Here is a 21,730-nt window from a genome sequence, read left to right on the forward strand (position 1 = left end):
CTTATAATTTGCTCACTTCTATCAATGTATTTCATCCCCGATGGATCCAGATGACACATTTTCATATCTCTTAGTTTCTTTGCGAGTCGTCCGTTCTCTCCGTCACTGTTTCAGTCTCTCTCGCTGTGGGTCCAGACTCGGGGTCGTTTCAGGAAATACCAGTATCCACTTTTTTCCCCCCTCTTCCAGGGGAAACTGACCGACATTCCTTGTGCCTCTATAAACAGAAAGCTGTCTGATTCACACATGCTTGTTCACATACGAACATGCGCAGCATACACTCGCCATGCCATGATGAGTTGCACTGAGAAATTTGTGTACACAGAGACTCTGGAAACCTACTCAAATCTCCTTTGGCTGGAGTCTATTTTTCCTCAGAGATTTAATGAGTTGAGTTCATTTTAAAAGCTGCCTCAGTTGGATGTGTTACTGATACCTGAAAACAGACAGACCCCACATGTACAGGGAGTGCAGAATTATTAGGCAAATGAGTATTTTGTCCACATCATCCTCTTCATGCATGTTGTCTTACTCCAAGCTGTATAGGCTCGAAAGCCTACTACCAATTAAGCATATTAGGTGATGTGCATCTCTGTAATGAGAAGGGGTGTGGTCTAATGACATCAACACCCTATATCAGGTGTGCATAATTATTAGGCAACTTCCTTTCCTTTGGCAAAATGGGTCAAAAGAAGGACTTGACAGGCTCAGAAAAGTCAAAAATAGTGAGATATCTTGCAGAGGGATGCAGCAGTCTCAAAATTGCAAAGCTTCTGAAGCGTGATCATCGAACAATCAAGCGTTTCATTCAAAATAGTCAACAGGGTCGCAAGAAGCGTGTGGAAAAACCAAGGCACAAAATAACTGCCCATGAACTGAGAAAAGTCAAGCGTGCAGCTGCCAAGATGCCACTTGCCACCAGTTTGGACATATTTCAGAGCTGCAACATCACTGGAGTGCCCAAAAGCACAAGGTGTGCAATACTCAGAGACATGGCCAAGGTAAGAAAGGCTGAAAGACGACCACCACTGAACAAGACACACAAGCTGAAACGTCAAGACTGGGCCAAGAAATATCTCAAGACTGATTTTTCTAAGGTTTTATGGACTGATGAAATGAGAGTGAGTCTTGATGGGCCAGATGGATGGGCCCGTGGCTGGATTGGTAAAGGGCAGAGAGCTCCAGTCCGACTCAGACGCCAGCAAGGTGGAGGTGGAGTACTGGTTTGGGCTGGTATCATCAAAGATGAGCTTGTGGGGCCTTTTCGGGTTGAGGATGGAGTCAAGCTCAACTCCCAGTCCTACTGCCAGTTTCTGGAAGACACCTTCTTCAAGCAGTGGTACAGGAAGAAGTCTGCATCCTTCAAGAAAAACATGATTTTCATGCAGGACAATGCTCCATCACACGTGTCCAAGTACTCCACAGCGTGGCTGGCAAGAAAGGGTATAAAAGAAGAAAAACTAATGACATGGCCTCCTTGTTCACCTGATCTGAACCCCATTGAGAACCTGTGGTCCATCATCAAATGTGAGATTTACAAGGAGGGAAAACAGTACACCTCTCTGAACAGTGTCTGGGAGGCTGTGGTTGCTGCTGCACGCAATGTTGATGGTGAACAGATCAAAACACTGACAGAATCCATGGATGGCAGGCTTTTGAGTGTCCTTGCAAAGAAAGGTGGCTATATTGGTCGCTGATTTGTTTTTGTTTTGTTTTTGAATGTCAGAAATGTATATTTGTGAATGTGGAGATGTTATATTGGTTTCACTGGTAAAAATAAATCATTGAAATGGGTATATATTTGTTTTTTGTTAAGTTGCCTAATAATTATGCACAGTAATAGTCACCTGCACACACAGATATCCCCCTAAAATAGCTAAAACTAAAAACAAACTAAAAACTACTTCCAAAAACATTCAGCTTTGATATTAATGAGTTTTTTGGGTTCATTGAGAACATGGTTGTTGTTCAATAATAAAATTATTCCTCAAAAATACAACTTGCCTAATAATTCTGCACTCCCTGTAGAGTTAAAGCTGCTCTCATTAATATTTTGGTTTTATGGCCTGTTGATCACTTTAATTGCCTTTATTCCAGTTTTGTTTATATTAATGTAACTTATAGACCTACTGTGTACTAATAGTTTAGCACCAGACTTTAAATAAAAACTCAGCAGCTTCATACATCACAAAACCTGAACACGTTATCACTTTCAGGACCTGGTGGAAAGCAACACAGAGCTAAAGGAAGAGTGAATATTGGACTTGGATACGTCAAATAGTCAGAGATGCATTTCTAAACAAGAAACACTCAGAGTGCAAACCTCCATCAAAGCGCCTCACTCAGGGCAGTATTTACTTTGAAGGGAATAGTATGTATGTTGTATATATTAAGTTTGTTTTCTTTATTCTTCTTAGAAGGTACTTTAAGAAGTTTGTAGTGCAGTAAAAATTAGATGAGGGTAACATGACCGATGTCTACTCTGGTTACACATAACAGGTGTTGATTTGTAAATAACTGGACGTGAGTAACCTGAGCTTAGAAATATTATATAGTATTATTATAACTAACGATGCAGCTCTTTCTCTTGATGGTACTTTCTTTAAAAATGTAACACATTGTGGAGTTAACTTGAAAGACAGATTTGAAATGTAAATGACACAATGGCATCATATTTGGATGCAAACTGTAATGTGATAATTAGATAATATATAAATAATTATGTCTATATGCTATCGATAAACACAATGGCAGTAAGTAACACAGATTTAAATAGTATTGGTATCACTGACTTTGAAGAAAGGTCGGAGCTCAAATGTGACATGATATTTCAAATCTTTATGCGTTACTTTCTATATGTTGTTACACTGCACTTGTAAGAATCACAGTTTCTAAGTTTTAAGGCTTGTAATCAGCTTTCACCCAATAAATCATTAGGTTGAGCTTGAAGACCTCGGTAGAGAAAGTTACATTTGAATGGCTCGTTAACACGACCCCACTCTACACCCCGACAAAGTTTTATCAGAATCATTCAAAACTTTTTGATCTATTGTGTTTACAGACTGAATGACATGCAGGCAAACGCTGCCAAACTTTAGCGGAGGTCATAAATGCTGATGTTGTTCTGTGACCGCTATAAAACTTCATGGGCCACATACAGCCCACTTTGGTCTTAAGTGGGTCGAGTGAAGACATTTAGCTAAACATTGAATTCCTGAGATGCAAACAACAAATTTCAACAGTAAATCTCAGTTTTTCTGCATGATAAATGTGTAAAATTACAGAAAAAGTCCTGACAGCTCATTGTTCAGATAGTCCTGTATTTGTAAAAGATAACGTTTTTGGTTATTCACAGAATTTTTCTTTTTTAATTTCTTTCTAACCACGGACTGACTGTTTTTGCTTTTGTTTGTTCAAAAAGTTTTTAAAAAGGTCTTTATTGGCAAGAAAAGCTGTAAAAGTTCTAAAAATATACTCGTTTACATTTTCCAAAGCATTCCAGTGGACCTGATTGAAGTCTTTGTCGGGCCAATTTTGGCCCCTGTACCTTAAGTTTGACATCCTTGGATTACATGACTCATAAAAGCTAAAAGTAATGCACTGGTTGTTCCAACTATGAACAACCAGTGCATTAGGGCACTATGAAGGTTCAAATCTCAAATTGGTCATTGTTAACTTGGATGATTAGTAGTTTTATGGTTGTTGACACTCAGTATGGACATAATTTGGTTATTACCCTAAAAATCACAGAGTTCGGCACCCAAGCCTAACGATGGCATCTCTAACCTTTGACCTTTCGGTGGTGCGAGACTCGAGGTACAGTCACGAAAACTGGTGAAAAACACCAGGAGAGTATTACCAATAAGCGTGCTATTTTCTAAACTTTTGCTGTTTAGTTTGAGGGGCTATGAGTATGAATGGCCTGAAAAAGAGAAGATGAATAAGAAAACACATAAACATTGGGGCCCTACACAGCTTGATAGCCTCCTAATTACTACAGTGCTGTCTGTGCAGCGTTTGGTGTATTGCCTAATCAAAATTGTACATCACTTCCTTTCCTGCTGCCTGGCAGCCGAGCACCAACTTAACTTGTCTAATTGGTTTGACCCAGTTTTTTTTGACAGGAAGCAGACTTTAGATTTCTTTAAATTTTGAGCCTTTTCTTTCTATTTCACTACTGAATCATCCAACGGCACTTTGAAGTTCCTCGAAAGACTTAAAATATGAAAAAAATGCAGGTGATAGAATTATTGTTCTACGAATTATGTTTTGTACAACAAATGTGTCAGGGAGAGACACGATTCAAAGCAAACAGACTAGAAATGAACAAATGCACAGACTATACCAGGATGGGAAATCCCAAGAGCCTGCTTCAGGCATTAATCTCAACTAAAGCCAATTCAGCAGTGAATTTATTGGTGGAAACGCCGATTAACCCGTAGATTAAATCGGTGGAAATCCTCCGTCTACACAACTTCAGCCTGATAGGGTCCTTCGTGATGGTTCATTGACATTGTCATGTGGTAGGACTTTATGCTAGGGGTGTGTACGCATGAGTGAAGACATTTCCCAACAATCCCAGCATGCTAAAACTGATCTGTGTGTTTGTGTATTATTGTGTTGAAATGGAGCTGTTGAGCTCTGGAACTGATACAGCGTTGCCACACACGCACACACACACACACACACACACACACACACACACACACACAGAGTGACTTTTAAAGCTTTGACATGTCTGAAGTGAATACTGAATCACACAGACAGTATTCAGTCTGGGCATGTTGGGATTGAGAAATCCATTCCACTAACAGCATTACTATGTCAACACCCTGATGATTCATGTGATTTGTGTGTTTGTGTCTCTATAAGATCACTAAGATAAAACTGTCTGTAGTGTGACAAAAGCAAGACTTTATACTTTCACTCTTATCACTGCGACAACATTTTTAACTGTTTAAACATGTAAACACATGCTCTGTTACAGATAACGGCATACAGCTCCTAGTTGTTTTGATATATAGTGATCTTCTAATAATCATTTTAAAAAATTGGCCACTTAGCTAAAATTGACTCAGTGTTGTAGCAGGAAATCTCAGGATCAGCCCCTAGTCACTTCACAGCCACTCACACACAGTGTAAGCGCTCTGAGCTGTAGTGGCTGTTGGTGGTTAAGCTTCCTACTTATAGCGATTAGCTGCGACAGGCTGTTGCGCGACCGCTAGGCCTCCTACTGAGATGGAGAGAACACTGGGCTCTGTCCTTTTGTATTTGAAGGACACTGAAATGCTCCACTAATTTTTAACCCTGACATGTGGTCAAATGTATTGTAACGGGAGAGTTTATGGTTTAATTCCAGGTGATGCCAGACTGCTAGCATAACTTAGCATAAAAACTAGAAACAAATAGCTTAGTAAAAGCACTAAAGTAGCCCAGGATATGAAGTCAGGACATCATCATTGTGTGTAAATGACCACAGACGATGTGCTAAACATGGGTGTGCCTACTGTGATGGTACAGTTCTGTTTTGAAGGCTTTTTTAGGATTAGCAATGTCTCTGTGTTTATGATAAGCAGCATTTTCATTCACTAAAGCAAGAAAACTAAAGCAAGCATTGGTCGGTTTTTTATTGAATTTAACTGTGCTCAAAGTCTTGTTATTTGTCTGATAATTGTATTTAAATGGCTCTAAAGGTAGCAAACATGGTTGGAATTGGCATAGGTGAAGCCCCGTAGATAGCTAGCAGCTAAAGCTATTGCTGAAGAAGCCAAACCCTGCTAATTCAAAACACTGAGCCTTGCAATTTCTGTGACAGGTTTTAGTCGGGAAGTCTGGTTTTAAAGATGACCATTTTTTATTATTGCTGTCTTGATAAGAGACCGTGAACCTGCATGCTCACCAGCTAACAATTTGTCCGTCACAGCTAAATGGTAAATAGAAATGTACCGCTTTTCTACTCTAGTATATTCAAGACGCTTTATGCGTCATTTACACCCATTCGTAGAAGCACTTTTTTCTGTTCTAAGTGTCTTTATCTAACATTCGCACACACACTAACTTCAGTATCTTGCCCAAGAAACTTTGGCATGGATCAGGGATCAAATCACCAAACTTCTGATTCGTAGATGCTCTAGTTCTTGAGCTAGGGAAGTCTACTTTTCTGAAATGCAAAATGACAAAAAAAATATACAAAATCGACTTAATATTTTAATTAGTAAAATTGAATGGCTCACCAGGAAAGAGTTTACTGAAATCAAGTTTGAGGGCCAGAGTTTTTTTTTGTTTTGTTTTTTTGCAACCACCACTATCATCTGTTGGTGGCTATTAAAAAGAATGCAGGTTAAGGCACTTACTTGTTTTAAATATATTTTTTATTATTTGTGGATATAATTACCAAAAAGAACCAAAACTGTTATAAAAAGGGAGTAAATCGGCCATTTACAAAACCACAGTTTCCATCACTTCCTCTTCAGATTGATTTCTGTTTTTCTTTTTCCAGTCCTGGAGCTTGCTGCTTGGAATTTACATGGTGACTAATGAGGTTCAGCAGTGAAGACTAGTAGATTTTCTTACTTTTTTAAGAGAACTAGCTGGCTCCAGCTTCATATTGGACAGACAGGACAGTGGCATGTCTGTGCCCAGTTTAAACATTTCTTTAGGTTTGGTCTTAACCGGCTGTATCAATATAACAACTGACAGTGATTTGTAATCATTTGTCTTTAGGGTTAACTATGAAGGCTATATTGGATATAAAGTGTGCTGTTACTGCAAGTAACAACACACTTTATACTTTTTTGCTCACTGTCTTTATGGGGAAACATCTGAGGTAATATTAGTAAAAGTAAACATTAACAATAAACGACTTGGCACTCACTGGTTAATTACATCTAAACAGTAGAAAGAGACAGTGAAGGATAAGGTCGTGGGGGGAGTATCTTGTTCACACATGCCTCCTCCCTCCCTCTCTCCTCCCTCTTTATCTTTCCTCCCTCTGTGCTTCAGCAGCATTACCAGTCGTGGTGACTGGGAGGAGAGGAGCAAAGCATGCAGCAGCCAGTCAGTCATTTATAGTTCATTGTTTTCATCACTGCATTGTACCACTCAAAGAATTTGTTCTTCTTTTGTGGGACGTGGTCGTTGGGGGAAGAGACGTTTTCCTCTCTCTCTGGTGAATTGTTCATTTTTAAAGGGCGATTCAGTTTTTCTAACTCTATTTTTGTGCTGCTTGCACGATATTATGATCGTCCCACTTTGGCTGCAGTTGAATGCGAGTCTTGGAGTGGTTTAGACTGGCTAGCTTTGGTGCTTTTCCTGCCAGATTTATGAAAGGAGAGAGGTCAGTATGAAATTTGACTTCAGTGGAACTCAAAAGTGGGAGGAACCTCAGAGGATGGTTTGACTTGGAGGAAGGCGATCTTCTCTTGTGGAGTGGCAGCTTTTCTATTGCGAAGAGCGAGAAGTCTTCAGTATACAGGGGGCAAAGGAAGACAAAAACCTCAAGTTTTGGGGTTTGAGAGCTTTAAATTCATAGACCAGAAGAAACGGGGCATCATCAGGAAAACGCACAAATCACGTTTTGGCTTCATCTCATCGTTACACCATGGCCGGGATGTATGGATGCTTTAAGGGTCGCAAGTAAGTTTCAGTTGTAAAATATTACCTGAAGATTGCAACACCTTGTTCTTGCATCACATGAGGAAAAAAAAACTGTATTGCTCACAGATATTGCTTCATCAAACTGCTCACTCAGGTCATCAACACAGTCTCTGCAAACCTGTGTCACAGGATATGGGTGGTGTCGGCCCTTTTCACGGGATTTGTCATTTTCAGTGTAAAACTCAATCATAATGCAGACCGCTGAGTGCTGCTAGTACCACAAAATGTGTTGTCTTTGTTGCGCTCTACACATTTTCTGCTTTCCACAGTATGACTACAAGTGCAGCAAGAAAAATAAAAACTCTTAGAGTGCACTGACCTGCATTTGCATCCTGCACACCGTCTTTTAATGCAGTGGTCAAATCAGTCTGTATTCTTTTTGTCACTACAGTTAGTGACTCGCTTAGGAACAAACGGTCAACTGAGTAACTCGCAAGACGGGTTTTGACTGGAAGTCAGTGATTAGTCCGTAAATCTCTGAGTCAAACTCGCTTTTGTCATGTGTGCTGTACACTACAATCAGGTGGATGAGCATGATTTCCTGTATGTTTTCCTGGAACAGGATCAGTTCATGGTGTTGCTCATTAAGGTTTGATGCTGCATAGCTGTGGCTGTGTTAAGAGTTTTTTCCTCATTTAAATTTGGATGCATGTTTCTGTTCTTGCTGATTGAAGTCCTCTGTGATTTTAATGCTTTGAATTGGCTAAATATAGGACGCTGGGCTTGGCAGTGTGATTGGACCACAGAGGCTCAGCATAATGAGTGCCTTTAGCTTTGTGACTACAGTAAAGTGTCTTTTTTTTGTAACAGAGCTGTGTAGATGTGGTGCTGGTTACACTGATACCCCCTTCAACTTTCTTTGTCCTCCCAGCCTCATGACAGTTGAACAGTGAAAGCTTTTACAGCCACCTGAGTGGAGCTTGAACAAATATAGTGTGTGTGAGAGAGAGAGACACACACATAAAATGAACTAGAAGAAGTGGAGATGAGCTGAATGACTGCCACATACATACAACACTGAGCAAAAGTCTTGAGTCTCTCCTCTTTTCTTGTGTTTTGCCGGGAAAATGGGAAATGAGTGCATCCAGCTTGATGAAAGGTGTGTAAACATCAGAGGTGGCAAAAGCATCCTGTAATTAAGTAGAAGTACAGATACTAGTGTTAAGAAAGTTAAAGTACAGATTCAACTTCATGTAAAAGTAAAAAGCACAGGCTCTGAAACGTACTCAAAGAAAGTAAAGGTAGCTCCTCGAAGAACGTTTCTACCTCTTATTTTTATGAAAAGCAAACTGAACCTTGGGCTATATTAAAGTATTAAATAAAATAAGTAGATGGGAAACGAACTTTATTTCAGTCTAAATTTTCACTCAGGTAAGTAGAACATGAGCAGGGAAAAAGAAGGGAAACAGAACAAAAAGCTCTATTTTCTGTTGTCTCCATTGTAGAGGGTGACTTTGCCTCTCAACATGAAAATGTGTAGGAAAGCGTTTACAGTGGATTCAGCAGGTGGAGGAACCCTAAAATCAATTGTAATGGCTCATTAGATTCTCATGTACAGGCTGTGGTCAGCTGACCTGCTGCTACTGCTGCGCTGAGTTTTACTTCTCTTTGTGTCAAAAGCTGTTTCATGAGTGGTCCTGGCTGATTTCCATCCGATTTCCACCCTCTACACCAGAGGCATCGAACTCCAGGCCTCGAGGGCCGGAGTCCTGCAGGTTTTAGATCTCACCCTGGGCCAACACACCTGGATCAAATGATTAGTTCATTACCAGGCCTCTGGAGAACTGCAAGACATTTTGAGGAGGTCATTTAGCCATTTGAATCAGCTGTGCTGAATCAAGGACCATGGCCCTTGAGGCCTGGAGTTCCCCACCCCTGTTCTAGATGGTATAAGGTTCATATGAAGGTGGAATTCAGTAAATGAATCTAAGGGTCATCAGTTTAACTTCAAATTCATCTCTGCAACCCTTTTATGTAACCTAACTCTGACCATCAGCACTACAGCCTCTGTGCATCACTCACATGCTTTAAATCCATCACAGTACAGCAAAGTAACCTGTTTATCCTGTACTAAACATTGTTTTCATGCAAACTTCAAATAACACAGTCTACCTCAGTTTGGTTTTTAGCAGGTAAAAATTGGTCAGAAAAATGACTACTCAAGTGAAGTAGAGTAACGAAGTAGAAATACTTTGTTACTTCCCACCTCGGGTAAACATACATGTAACAACAGTATAAAAGGCAAAAACAGTGTTTGTACAATTTTAACAAGCTTGCCGATATTTAGTCTGGGTACCTTTTTATTCTTCAACAACCTGAACTCTCTTAGGCAAACTTTCTTGTTATTTCTTTGAGTAGTCTTTGAAAATAGTTCTCCAGGCTTCTTGAAGGACAAGCTCTTCTTTGGATGTTTCTGCCTTTTTGTTCTGTTCTTTGCTAACATGATGCCACGCTGCTTCAATAATGTTGATGTCTGGGCTCCGGGGAGAAGCTTTTTGCTGTCAAGTATGCTTTTAGCCCCTTGGCCGTGTGTTTGGAGTTCTTGTCATGTTGAAAACTGAAACCGTTGCCAATCAGACACTTTCTAGATTGCATTACAGGATGGTTAAATATTTTCTGTTTATAATCCCATCAATATCTCCACCACTGGCTGAACCACCAAACCATGACAGAGGCTCTATTGTGTTGTACAGATGACTGTAGATACTCACTTTGTCTCTCTTCTGACCTCCTTCATCCATATTAATGAATTCGTAGCTTTTGTTAAAGATCACTTACAACTTAGAAATGGGGAAAAATGAGAAAAGACTTTTGTACTATATTTTATTCAAGTGCATTTTGGCAGAATGCACTAAATTAAGCCTGAGCCTGCGTTTAAATTGAAGTCATGAGATTATTATTTCAGTCAGGGCAAACTGAAGCATTTGGTATTTAAGTGGCTACAAGAGCATTATAGTTGGAGTACTATGGGATGCCCTGTATATTTTAAACATTTTAAATGTTTCCGACTTCTATGGGCTTTCAGCTCCCCCGCTGACCCCAGTAGGCACCCCCGTCCTTTGGCACCCACCAAGGCAAGGGAGCCCAGGCCTATCCAGAACGGGGCCTACGGCAGCAGGACCGCCCAGCCCCACAGGACCCGGGGCAGCCCACCCGACCGCACCGCAGAGGAAACTGTACCCACCCTAACATGCAATCATCTCCCAGACTGCACAAGATAGTAGACACCCAGGTTAAGTTTATTCTCCACCTCTCCTGTGACTCTCCCCCACCTGCAGAGTGGACTCCTGCAAGGATGGAACAAACTCCCTGTCAGTTCAAGAGCCCCCTAGTTAGGCCGATGCGCCAGAGGCCGCCTGCGCCAGGGCTGAGCCCCCGTGCCCCCACCCGCCCACAACCTCAGCGACACACTAACAAGGACCTAAGCCCCCAAGGCCCAGCCAGAGCCCTAGCACGGAGGCGAAGCACCCTGTCTGTCAAACCAGAAACCTTTTTGTGGTAAATATATCTCTGCGGTTAGTAAGTGAAGCAAAGCTAATGTTTAAATCTCCCTAACCCAGATAGTTTTTTGTTTAAATCTGATGTCATTTTTCAGTTTGGCTCAGCAGTAGAGTAGAACTCCACAATAAAAGTATCAAAGCTGATGATAAGTTATATTCTCATTTTCCCACCAGTCCCCACTGGGATTTTCTGGTCCAAGACTGATTATGCAACTACTGTAGGTTGAGTTTGTATAGAAGAAATGGTGATGCAGCTGGAAATGAATGTAGACTGTGTAGAGTGACTGAAAGTGTTTGGTCAGTTGCTGTCTTGAGTCCATGTAAGGCTTGTTGCTAACAGCACTGACAGACGAGGAAAGGAGATGGAGGAGAGAATGTGGCAAAGAAAACGAGAGCCGGATGTTGACAGGAACCTCCAAATGCAAAGGAGTGGTTTCTCAATTTGAACCAAACCTCAGGATGAAAAACATTTTGCAGTTTGTTGTTTAAAAGGTTATTTTAAGTCTGAACCACTCAAACTCAAAGTTACATAAAATCAATATCCCTACATTTTATGCACCGGCCTTTAATTTGGTAACAGTCAGAGTTATGAAGTGACCTGGACGTGATCGCAGGTCCAGTTTATTTATTTTTACAAAGACTTGCGTTGTAGTTGTGTTAGTAGCAAAACAGGGACGAGCATATATGTTCTGTAGCAATAAATAACTGATCAACATTCAGCTGCCTTTTAGTGACTGGTGAATGGATTCAAACACCAATGTCTTGTCACCAATGTTTATCTTCTGCTTGATCACTTTGTTTCAGATGAATGCAATGTTGGAATAAAAAGCTTAGCTGTCTATTCTGACTTATCTGGGACTCTGAATTGCTTTGCAACAAGCAGTGTCTTGTTTTATTTCAGTCATTTCAAATGAAACCACATTTTGTAACTGCCACTTCATGCTTCATCTGCACTGTCTCCCAGTAACTTATTTTTCAGGCTCTAAGTTTACATAAACTGAAGGCTTGGGAATATCAGACATTATGTTGGTGCTCCTCTGTTATATAAGCACGCAGAGCAGTGCAGCATCATATTGAGTGTTAAAGGTCATTGTAGTTCGACGGCTTGTTATAATGCTTGATGGGATTAAATTGTGACTACTTGAATACTAAATGCATTGCTGGGAATTTCAAGGTTTGTGTTTGGGGGCAGATAAAGTTAGACAGACTGTTTTCATTATCTTTAATAGGGTTTCCCACTGACAACCAACCAACAGCAATATTTTTTTGTCTATTTTGTGCTGGAGACCAGTCAAGATACTATTTAAAGCTGTTATTTTCTTAGTAGCTGACGGGCTAATACGCGGCGGTATCAGCGTGTTAGCACTGGCTAGCTAATGTGGCATGGATTTCCAGTAGTAAACAGCACGGTAACCTGAGACCATATGCATAGAGGTGTTGCAGTATACTGGTTTTGAACTTGATGAATAGTAAATGGTACACCGCTATGGTTAAAGGCATGGTTATTGTGGCTCTCTTCCCATTCATTGACATGCTACTGAAAGCAATCTGTATGCTTAATGGCTAATGGATTCATTATACAGTAGCTGCATCTATTTCTAGAATCACTTTTCACAACAGTCCTGCCAAGTCACTCGGCAGGTGCAGTTGGGCTGGAGACAGATAAACTCTTGAGGAATTTATTTGAATCAAGTTTGTTGCATTTTGTTTTGCTGCTTTTCACAGCATGCCGAGCATTTGCGCTAATGCTAGCTTCTTCATAAAAGGTGTAGGTACGTTGTTCAGTTTTGAGCTTGACTTTAATGAGTACTGAATAACTCTGTGACATTTTTTCTCAATGGTTTTCCTAAACTTGTTTTAACATCTGTCGCCCAACACCTTTAAACCAGAAATTCAAATAATGCTGCCTTTCACGGCTCTGAAACATTCTCAAATTGTTTTGCATTGCAAGGGTAGGTCACAGCCACATTCTTTGGAGTTCAGGAGTAAAAATTCATGACTAATTTCCTTCTCGGTCACCTTCTCCTGCTGTTCGCGCAGGCGTGGACTGGCTGAATGGGTCAAGAGGAAATACCACAGTTTTAAAGGCCATGTTCCCAGTTAGGTATGCGCAGCTGGACAAGAGACTGGGAATCGCACAAAGATGGAGAAAGGAAGGGATGGCGAGATAATGAGATGAGAGGTAAAAAGAATGAGGAGAAAGGAGGGGTAATGCATTGATGATGTGGAGCTGTGTTATCTGGATGCATTCTTTATACATTTTTCATGTCCTTTTATGGCCCTTTGGCTCGCATTGAGCGCCTTCGTGTAACAGAGATGGGTTAGACAATAACAAAAGTCATGTAAAAGCTCTTTAACATCTGGGAAGAGAGCAGTGGGAGAATGGAAGATGTTTATCCTGCGAGGACGTTGCCTTTTTTCCGTGCTGTTCCCCCATTAATCTTTTATTAAATAATGCAGACAAAGGCATGTGACAAGATGGCAGATCAAACAGCCAGACTGGACCCTGTGCAGTGTTGGATGGGGCATCAGACCCAGGAAGAACTACTGCTTTATCTATCCCGTAAAGATATTAAAGTCTGAGCAGCACAAACTCACCAGGCCTTCAGACACTTAATAAATGTAGTCCTTTGTAAGATAAATGAGAAAACTCTAGAATTGTAGAACCTGTAGACAGTAAGGTTATTGTAAGCATAAAGACTAGACTGACAGCATGACTTCATGTGGTCCCTGCCAAAAGACAAGATACAGCATGTTTCCTGGGCTTTAGAGGTGCTGGCAGGCTCATTTTCTAACCTTTTTTAGCAGTTCATCCATCTTTGCAGTCTTCATACTAAGCTGAGCTATCGTGTGTTGGCTGTTGCTTCGTGTTTACTGTACAGATATAAACATTCACTCAGTTCAATGAGCAGAGTGGCTGGGCCTTTGCTTTAGCACTTCCATTTAAGTATTTAGATTAATTGCTGTTGTAAGCAGTGGACTTGACTTCGGTTTTGCTCCACAAGACTTTTGCATTAGGCTAAACATCATAATTTGCGTTTGATTTTCTATTTTGTTTCAGTTGCATTGTCTTCTACAAGTCATTGTCCTCAGTGAAAACACTTGCGTTGTTGAAACTGGTTCTGCTCGGTTAGTGACGAGTGTATAGAGCTCAATGACAAAGCTTTGTGAGTACAGAGTTCTGTGTAAAACGACGTATTTTCTCTACAATGCTGGAACCCTCTCCAGCTGTTTCCAATAAAAGAACATTGTTTACTACAGTCTCTATAATTTGACCTCATCATTACTTTTCATTTAAAGCAAAATGCTATGATTCTTTTTGCATGTGCACAGAAGAGAAAAATAAAGGAAAAGGCAGATTTAGCCACAGGCATTAGCCTGATTTAAACCTCAGATATTATAATTCTCCACAGTGAGTATGTGCATGTCTGTCTAAACCACGTCAACACGATTACAGGTCATTATAACTCCATGCTGATGACAGCCATGACCATTGCCATGGACCATTTATCTCTTTAAAAGCTGCAAGGACTCAAGAATGAACTGACTAGATTTTGGTGGTCAAAGGTTAAGATCACCATGACCTCAAGAAAACCACATTTTTAGCTGTAGGTTTAGGATAAAACGAGCATAACATGATTAAGTGAAAACATCAGAAAGGTCAAAGGTCAAGTCAGGACAGACAGGGATGTAATATGCATCTTGTTGGTTAGCGTATAACCACAAGGCAGTAATTCTAGTTTTAAAAAAGCGGTAAATGTACACCACCACAGATTGCATGCTTTATTTTGTGCAAACACAGTGAAGTTCCCATGCTGCTTCTATCTGTGTATACAACATGGCAGTCTGCAACTTTTTCTGCGCAGAGCGCTTCATCCACTCGGCCAAGTTTATCGTTTCAGCTGCCTGGAAAAGGAAAAAAAGTCCTTCTCTTCCTTCGCCGTTCTGCCTTGATTCATTCCTGCATCTGTCTCTTTTTTTTTTTTTTTTTTTTTTCTCTTTGTGGAAATTGAAGGCTTTCGGCTCGTCACAGACCCACTAACATCTTATTCCCTCGGCCAGCTTCCTCCACTCAAGCCTTTCATCTTCTCCTAAGGCTCGCTTTGTGTCTCATACAGTATAGGGAATGTCCTTTTTTAGATTTGCTGGCTAAGCACCTAAAAATAGCTCTTTCTTTTTTCTTTTTCTTTTTTCTTTTCTTTAGCTTTTCGTGACGGATTCCACGCTGTGTTGGGTCGGTGGTGATCCTGCTCAAGTCAGAAGCCTGAATATCGTGCTAAGAATCGATCACAGATATTGAAACTTGCTCCAAAAATCACTGCAATCATTTTGAGTAGTCTCTTTATCAATTTGAATTGTTATTTAAGAGTTGGTCTATATTGCCTTCCTTAAAAATAAATAAAAAGAATTCAGAAATGCTGAATTCAGGAGGAAATACCAGCCCTCTGCTGATGCTCTGTGAATGAACGCGTCTACTTCAGGGGCTGGAATGTAAGGCAGAAAACAAATTTTCATTCATAGACACTGTTAACTCATTCAGCTCTAACAGCCGCCGCGTGACTCTGGTTTAGCTCTGCTTTTGCTACGTACAGCCACACAGCTAAGGGGGTTGTTCTGTTTGAGGCTAATGGAAGTCCCTGCTTTAAGTCTGTGGAGACGGACCATTACAAGAGTCCCTCGAACAGACACAGTTGCAATGACAGAAGCCTGGTTTCAGTAGTGTTTAGCTTTGAAACGCTACACTTTGCTAAGCTTCTGGGCTCCGTCCCTTCACTCTGCAGAGCGTAATTGCTGTTTGTAATGTAATCAGGCTGATATTAGCCAGTTTAACTGCTGATTCACAACAACTGGGCCCAGAGCAGGGTGGATTTGTTTTATGTAAGACCTACAGCAACTTACAGATTAGATTAGTCCTTTCAGATAAATGAGAGGCTCTAACACGGACAAACAACTTCGGAATCATGAGTGGGTTATTAATCACATCAGAAGCTTATTTTCTGAGTCAGTACCATTGAATGTCATTGTTGACAGTAGCCAATTAGTCAGCGCCATAAGCCTGTAGTGTAATGAGTCTCGTAACACTGGATCCATTGAGAGATTAAAGCTGGGCGATATTGGATTTGCTTTACGTCAGAAGGACAGAAGCCACATGGACAACACCCGGCTGGAGTCATCGGAGCTTACTGTTGAACTCTGTGGGCACCACTCTCCACAGTTATCTATATTTAGTTACTTCTGTATAGCTTACAGTGACACTATGGTCTCCGCACAGCTCCTAGATGAAGTGTTTTTGCTGTGTAATCTGGGCTCTGTTCAATCCCGTTGTCATGGCTGAATTTGGTCAGTGTTCGTCCACACCAGCAGTTTACAGTATGGCTTTAAAGTGTTCTTGTGTGTGTTTTTAGAAACAATCTAATGACAGACAAATGTGGACATGTTTACTGTGTGCGTGCTCACTCTATGTGGGTGCTAATAAGGTTATTTCAGGTGTCTAATAAAGGCAAACTCCCTGCTGGTCTGAATACCTCTTCATGCTAATCCATTGTTATGTAATAAGGTACACACACACACACACACACACACACACACACACACACTCCTTGTCAACCATCCATAGAGTCATGCACTTCCAAATAAAGCTAATTATATATTTGAGAGTGTTTGCACTGCATGAAAGTCAGGCTGCTGAAGGATAAGTATGAAACAAGAATAAGTTAATAAACAGCTGCCAGAAGATTCTCATGAAGCAGTGCAACCTTGGGGGAAAAGCCCGTAACATCTAACTAATCTGAAAGGAAACAAAGCCTCAAATACGGTAAACCAAAAGTAGCAATTAAGGCTTTATGATGGCTCCTGTGGCATTGCTGGGTAAATATTGCTGTGAAATATAAGTTTTGTGTTCTGAGATTACACTCTGCTTAGACTCATAACAGTCTTTATGCCCTCTTTAGTATAAAAGCTACACAGTTACCACCTCAGGCATGGCCCACTTCTTCCAAATAAGCACCTGCCTAACAGTCCAGCATTACCCCGTCGCTACAGCCTGTTTATCTTTTGCTCTACATGTCCCTGCTACGAGCCCACTTGTTCCTCTCTGCGAGCAGAGGAGTTTTGATGCTCTCCTGGCATCTGAGAAAGACCCAGCGGAGCACTCACATTTTTGTTGTTATGCCAAAATCTTTAGCGTTAGCATGCCATGTGGCTAATGTGGCTAACATGACCGTTAGCTTCCAGAGCTAACTGTTCTAATCCAGCGGTCCCCAACCTTTTTGGCGCCACGGACCGGTTTATGCCCGACAATATTTTCACGGACCGACCTTTAAGGTGTCGCGGATAAATACAACAAAATAAAACTAGTACCGGTACAGAAAAAAGGAGATTTATTCATAACACACGTGAAAAGACCCAGAAAAACCGAGTTAACGATAAAAACGATAGCAAAATGACGCTGAAAACCGATAAAAACCCTGAAAACCATACATTTTACACCTGAGCCTCAACTCTCGCGGCCCGGTACCAAACGACTCACGGACTGGTACCGGTCCGAGGCCCGGGGGTTGGGGACCGCTGTTCTAATCTAGTCAGAAATTCTGGAAATGTTAACACAGACTTTGACAGCAATAAACAAGGACAGGACCTAGATTGTTTTTGGTTTTTTTGGGTTTTTTTTTTAATAAATGGTCAGTTTAAAAATGGTAACTGTGTTTGCTGTTAAAACTTTAGCAGGAGTTTTTCTTTGTTTGGTTGGGGTTTTTTTTTAATATTTATTTCCACTTATATTACTGGAGGAACCTCCAGTCACTATCCTTTTCCCTTCCTTATTTTCCAGTAGGATATCCATGGCAACACAAGAAAAGCCACAGCACTCTTTGTTAAAAGGAGAGTGGGCAGAAGCAGCTCTTTTCATTTAAATCAGTGTACAGTGAAACAGCCTGTTGTGGAGAAAGAATCTTGATGGACATGTGAAGCCTGCATTATTGTTTTGTTTTGTTTTTTTGTTTTTTTTAGGTGTATGGTGTGTATTAAGAAGTACTGGGTTATATTCTGAATCCACTGGTTGAAGCCCCAGAGATGATCTTAGCTGCACCACTGCCACCTTGGCTCTGTGTGCCACAGACTTGGCTTCAAAGTGAAATGCAATAAGTCAGTTACAATCATGTGGTTTTACTACAACCCCAAAGCTGACCCCAACAACTCTTTGATATAGACTGTGAAAAAAGTCCTTCATTGTAAACTCAAATTAAGGTTACATAAAGAACACAGGCAAGTTCAGTGCAGAGACAGTAGCCATGGAAAAAGTCCTGTTGTTTGTTCTGAATATGGTTGGATAAAAAGTTTTTGCATTAAGGTCGTGATCTCCTAGATTATCTGTTTAAAATGGTGATTTAAGGCCTTTTGTTTATTTACTAAAATGTCTCTGTGAGGGAAAACTTTGTCCAGGCTCTTCTTACCATCTTTGGTTGCAAGTCTCAGTGTTTTGTTTCCACTGCGAAGCCTCTGTGTTTACTGTAAGTCTGTTTTCCCTTTTGTCTCTCTCTTCGTCCCAGTATTCTTGTGTTTATCTAACCAACTCATCTTTCCTTTCATGCTGCTCTTTCCCACAGCCCCTCTCTCTGACCCCGTCCCCTCCCGCTTTCTTGTGTTTGTCCCTTCCTCTGGTTTTCTCGCTCTTTTCTCTCACTCCCTCTCGCTTTTTGTGTTCGTCTCATCTGCACTTTTCATTGAGTTTGCAAATCCATCCTTCTGTCTCGCCTGCCTTCGTCGTCTATCTGTACTTCTAATGAAGCGGAGGATGTCACCATGGGGATCCGGCTTTGGAAATGGGCACAGGTCAGTCACTGTGACTCCTGACCATCTGATCTTCATCCTAACACGTGTGCTTCACTGTAAAAGAGTTTTTTTTTTTTTTACTTTGTTGGATCCGTCCCTTGGAGGTGCAGGATTTAAGCTCTGTTGCTCATTCTTTAAAATGAAAGTTGAGCTTTAACATATCAGCCTGCCAGGAATTCAAAGATCCTATATAAATTTCTATGTTTTTAGTACACCGACTGTATAAAAAAGATGAAGATGGCTGTAGCCACCATGACATCATTCACTGGTTAAGAATGTCCTGTCATGAAGCCCTGAGATACATATTGGGATACAATATGTGCATTCATGAGTCTTTTGCAGAAAACAATGCTAGATTTTTCTATGCTAACTACATGGTGCTCTATTAAATCCTTAATACCCAGACATGAGAGCAGCAGTTTGGACCCCATCATTTAATTCTTAAACATCAATACCTTGGCCCTCACCTGTAAACATTGATGTTGTTTCTTACCTCTACCTGGTATTGATTTTATTCATATCACAACACTGTATGAGTGTCTATGCTCATTTCTGCTCGTGTAGCTGCTTTCTAGATACGCTTGAGTCTATGTAAGTGTGTATGCAGTTAACTCACCTGATAACAACATTGGCATATACCAGTTTGTAACCATGGCATTTAAATAAAATACTTCAAGTATAAAAATAATGTATATAGCAAAACAATACAACCACCGTGTGTTTAATACAAATCAGTGGGGTTCAGTCGTTTGTGGCTTTGAAATAAATTCTGATAAGACTAGGTGTTAGACTCCAGAGTCTGTATAAGATGATGATTCACACGACTTTAACAAACCAATAATAGCTTATGATTATATAATAGTAATACTGGTGAAAGGCCCTCAGTACGTCAACAGACCCTCTGGAATGTTCTCTGTTTCTTTAACACACAGCTCACTGTAAACACAGTTGACAAGAAGTTCTCCAGCTGCTTCCTTAACAGAGAGAGAGTCTTCTCACACTAACAACACGATTGGGGAAAAAAACAGTGGCGGTTTCTCCACCTTAAATTTTTTTTAGCACAAACGATTCTATCACAGTGTTAACCTGTTAGCTCTTACCTGGAGCAGTCACGACACACCCTTCATAAGCAGATGGACATTGGTCAGTTGTAGTCATGGACACGGGGTGCTGATAAAAAGAACTTGATGCCTATTGTGATTGTATTTATAGTTCTTTAAGGACTTCTCTTCTTTGTTGGCTTGCTGTTAAGTAAACTGTGTTCATGGTTTGACTTTTCCCATGATCCTCGCTTACATAACGTGAGGTTTAAGATTAACTGCAATATTATTTATGGATATAGATTCTAAGTAGACCTTTCTAGTAGCAGTTTTGACTCCCTTTTGACTTCAGAACTGCCTTAATTCTTTGTGCATAGATTAAACAAGGCACTGTTTCAGAGATTTGGGGCCATACTGACAAAAGATCATCACATAGTTTCTGCAGATTTGTCAGCTGCTGTGACAAAAATCTCCCGTTCCACCACATCCCAAAGCTGCTCTATTGCAGCGGTCCCCAACCTTTTTTGTGCTACGGACCGGCTTATGTTCAACAATATTTTCACGGACCGGCCTTTAAGGTGCCGCGGATAAATACAACAAATAAAACCAGTACCAGTACCAAAAAAAGGGAAGATTTATTCATAACACACGGGAATAGACCCAGGGAAACTGAGTTAATGATAAAACCGATAAAAACCCTGAAAACCATAAATTTCACACCCGAGTCTCAACTCCCGCGGCCTGGTACCAACAGACTCATGGACCGGTGGGTTGAGATCCTGTGATTCTTGGGGCCATTTCAGTACAGTGAACTCAATTGTCATGTTCAAGAAACCAGTTTGAGATGATTGAGCTTTATGACATAACACGGTATCCTCCATCAGAAGGTGTGTACACTGTGGTGATTAAATGATGCTCAGTTGGAACTAAGGAGCCCACAGTGTGCCACAAAATATCCTCTTCACTGTTACGTCAGCAGCAGCCTGAACTGTTGGTACAAAGCAGGATGGATCCATGCTTTCATGTTGTTTATGCAAAGTTCGGACCCTACCATCCTTATTTCACAACAGAAATGAAAAACCATCAGACCAGTCAGCGTTTGTCGAGTCTTGTATGTTCAGGTTTTGGTGAGCATGCGCAAACTGTAGCCTTAATTTCCTGTTCTTAGCATGTTGTAGCCTTTCAGCTTAAAGGTTCAGGCCGCTGTGCATTCAGAGATGCTGTTCTGTATCCTTTGGCTGTAACCATGGTAATTGTTAAGTCCCTTGAAGCAACTTTGTTGCTGGTTTGAACTTCAGCAGGTTGTCATGTCTATATAATCTAATTGCACTGAGTTGCTGCGATGTGATTGGCTGATTTAGATAGCTGTGTTAATGAGCAGTTTTACGGGTGTGCCTCATAATTAAAATGAATAAACATTCAGCCTCTTTAATTTCCTGTTATTTTTTTTATTTCATGGGTGCTTTTCATTGACACTGTGAATCATCAGACCGGGGATCAGGCATCAGTAACCCTAATCCCTAAGTAAACTCTATGCTTTAGAGAAGCATTAAAGGACCATTTGAAAAGTACAAATAGGTTCTGAGTGTTTGTTGTTTGCTGATTGACGAGACTTAAAAAGGTGGTAAAGCCACGATCGGGACTGCAGTTTGAGCGTGGATCACCAGGGGAAAAACATCATGCTGACCTTTATTTTATTTGTAC

General features: G+C 40.7%; 1 protein-coding gene across 7 annotated transcripts in view; it reads left to right on the plus strand.

Moving 5' to 3' along the window:
* LOC146392006 (uncharacterized) overlaps positions 1–21,730 on the plus strand; it is a 50,239-nt gene that overhangs the window by 5,961 nt on the left and 22,548 nt on the right. Inside the window, exon 1 of one of the 7 annotated variants that reach the window (XM_084940197.1) lies at positions 4,717–7,635. The exons of 4 other annotated variants lie outside the window; for them this stretch is intronic. In XM_084940197.1, the coding sequence (XP_084796323.1) occupies positions 7,601–7,635 (35 nt within the window). In that variant the 5' untranslated portion in view covers positions 4,717–7,600. Of the gene's footprint in view, positions 1–4,716; positions 7,636–18,791; positions 18,987–21,730 lie in introns of those variants that run through there. 2 more of the 7 variants (XM_084940190.1, XM_084940219.1) reach the window with 2 other exon arrangements.

This window comes from Perissodus microlepis, chromosome 2 (genome assembly GCF_051167445.1).
Source record: "Perissodus microlepis isolate ML-2025 ecotype Zambia chromosome 2, ASM5116744v1, whole genome shotgun sequence".
Taxonomy (NCBI): Eukaryota; Metazoa; Chordata; class Actinopteri; order Cichliformes; family Cichlidae; genus Perissodus; species Perissodus microlepis.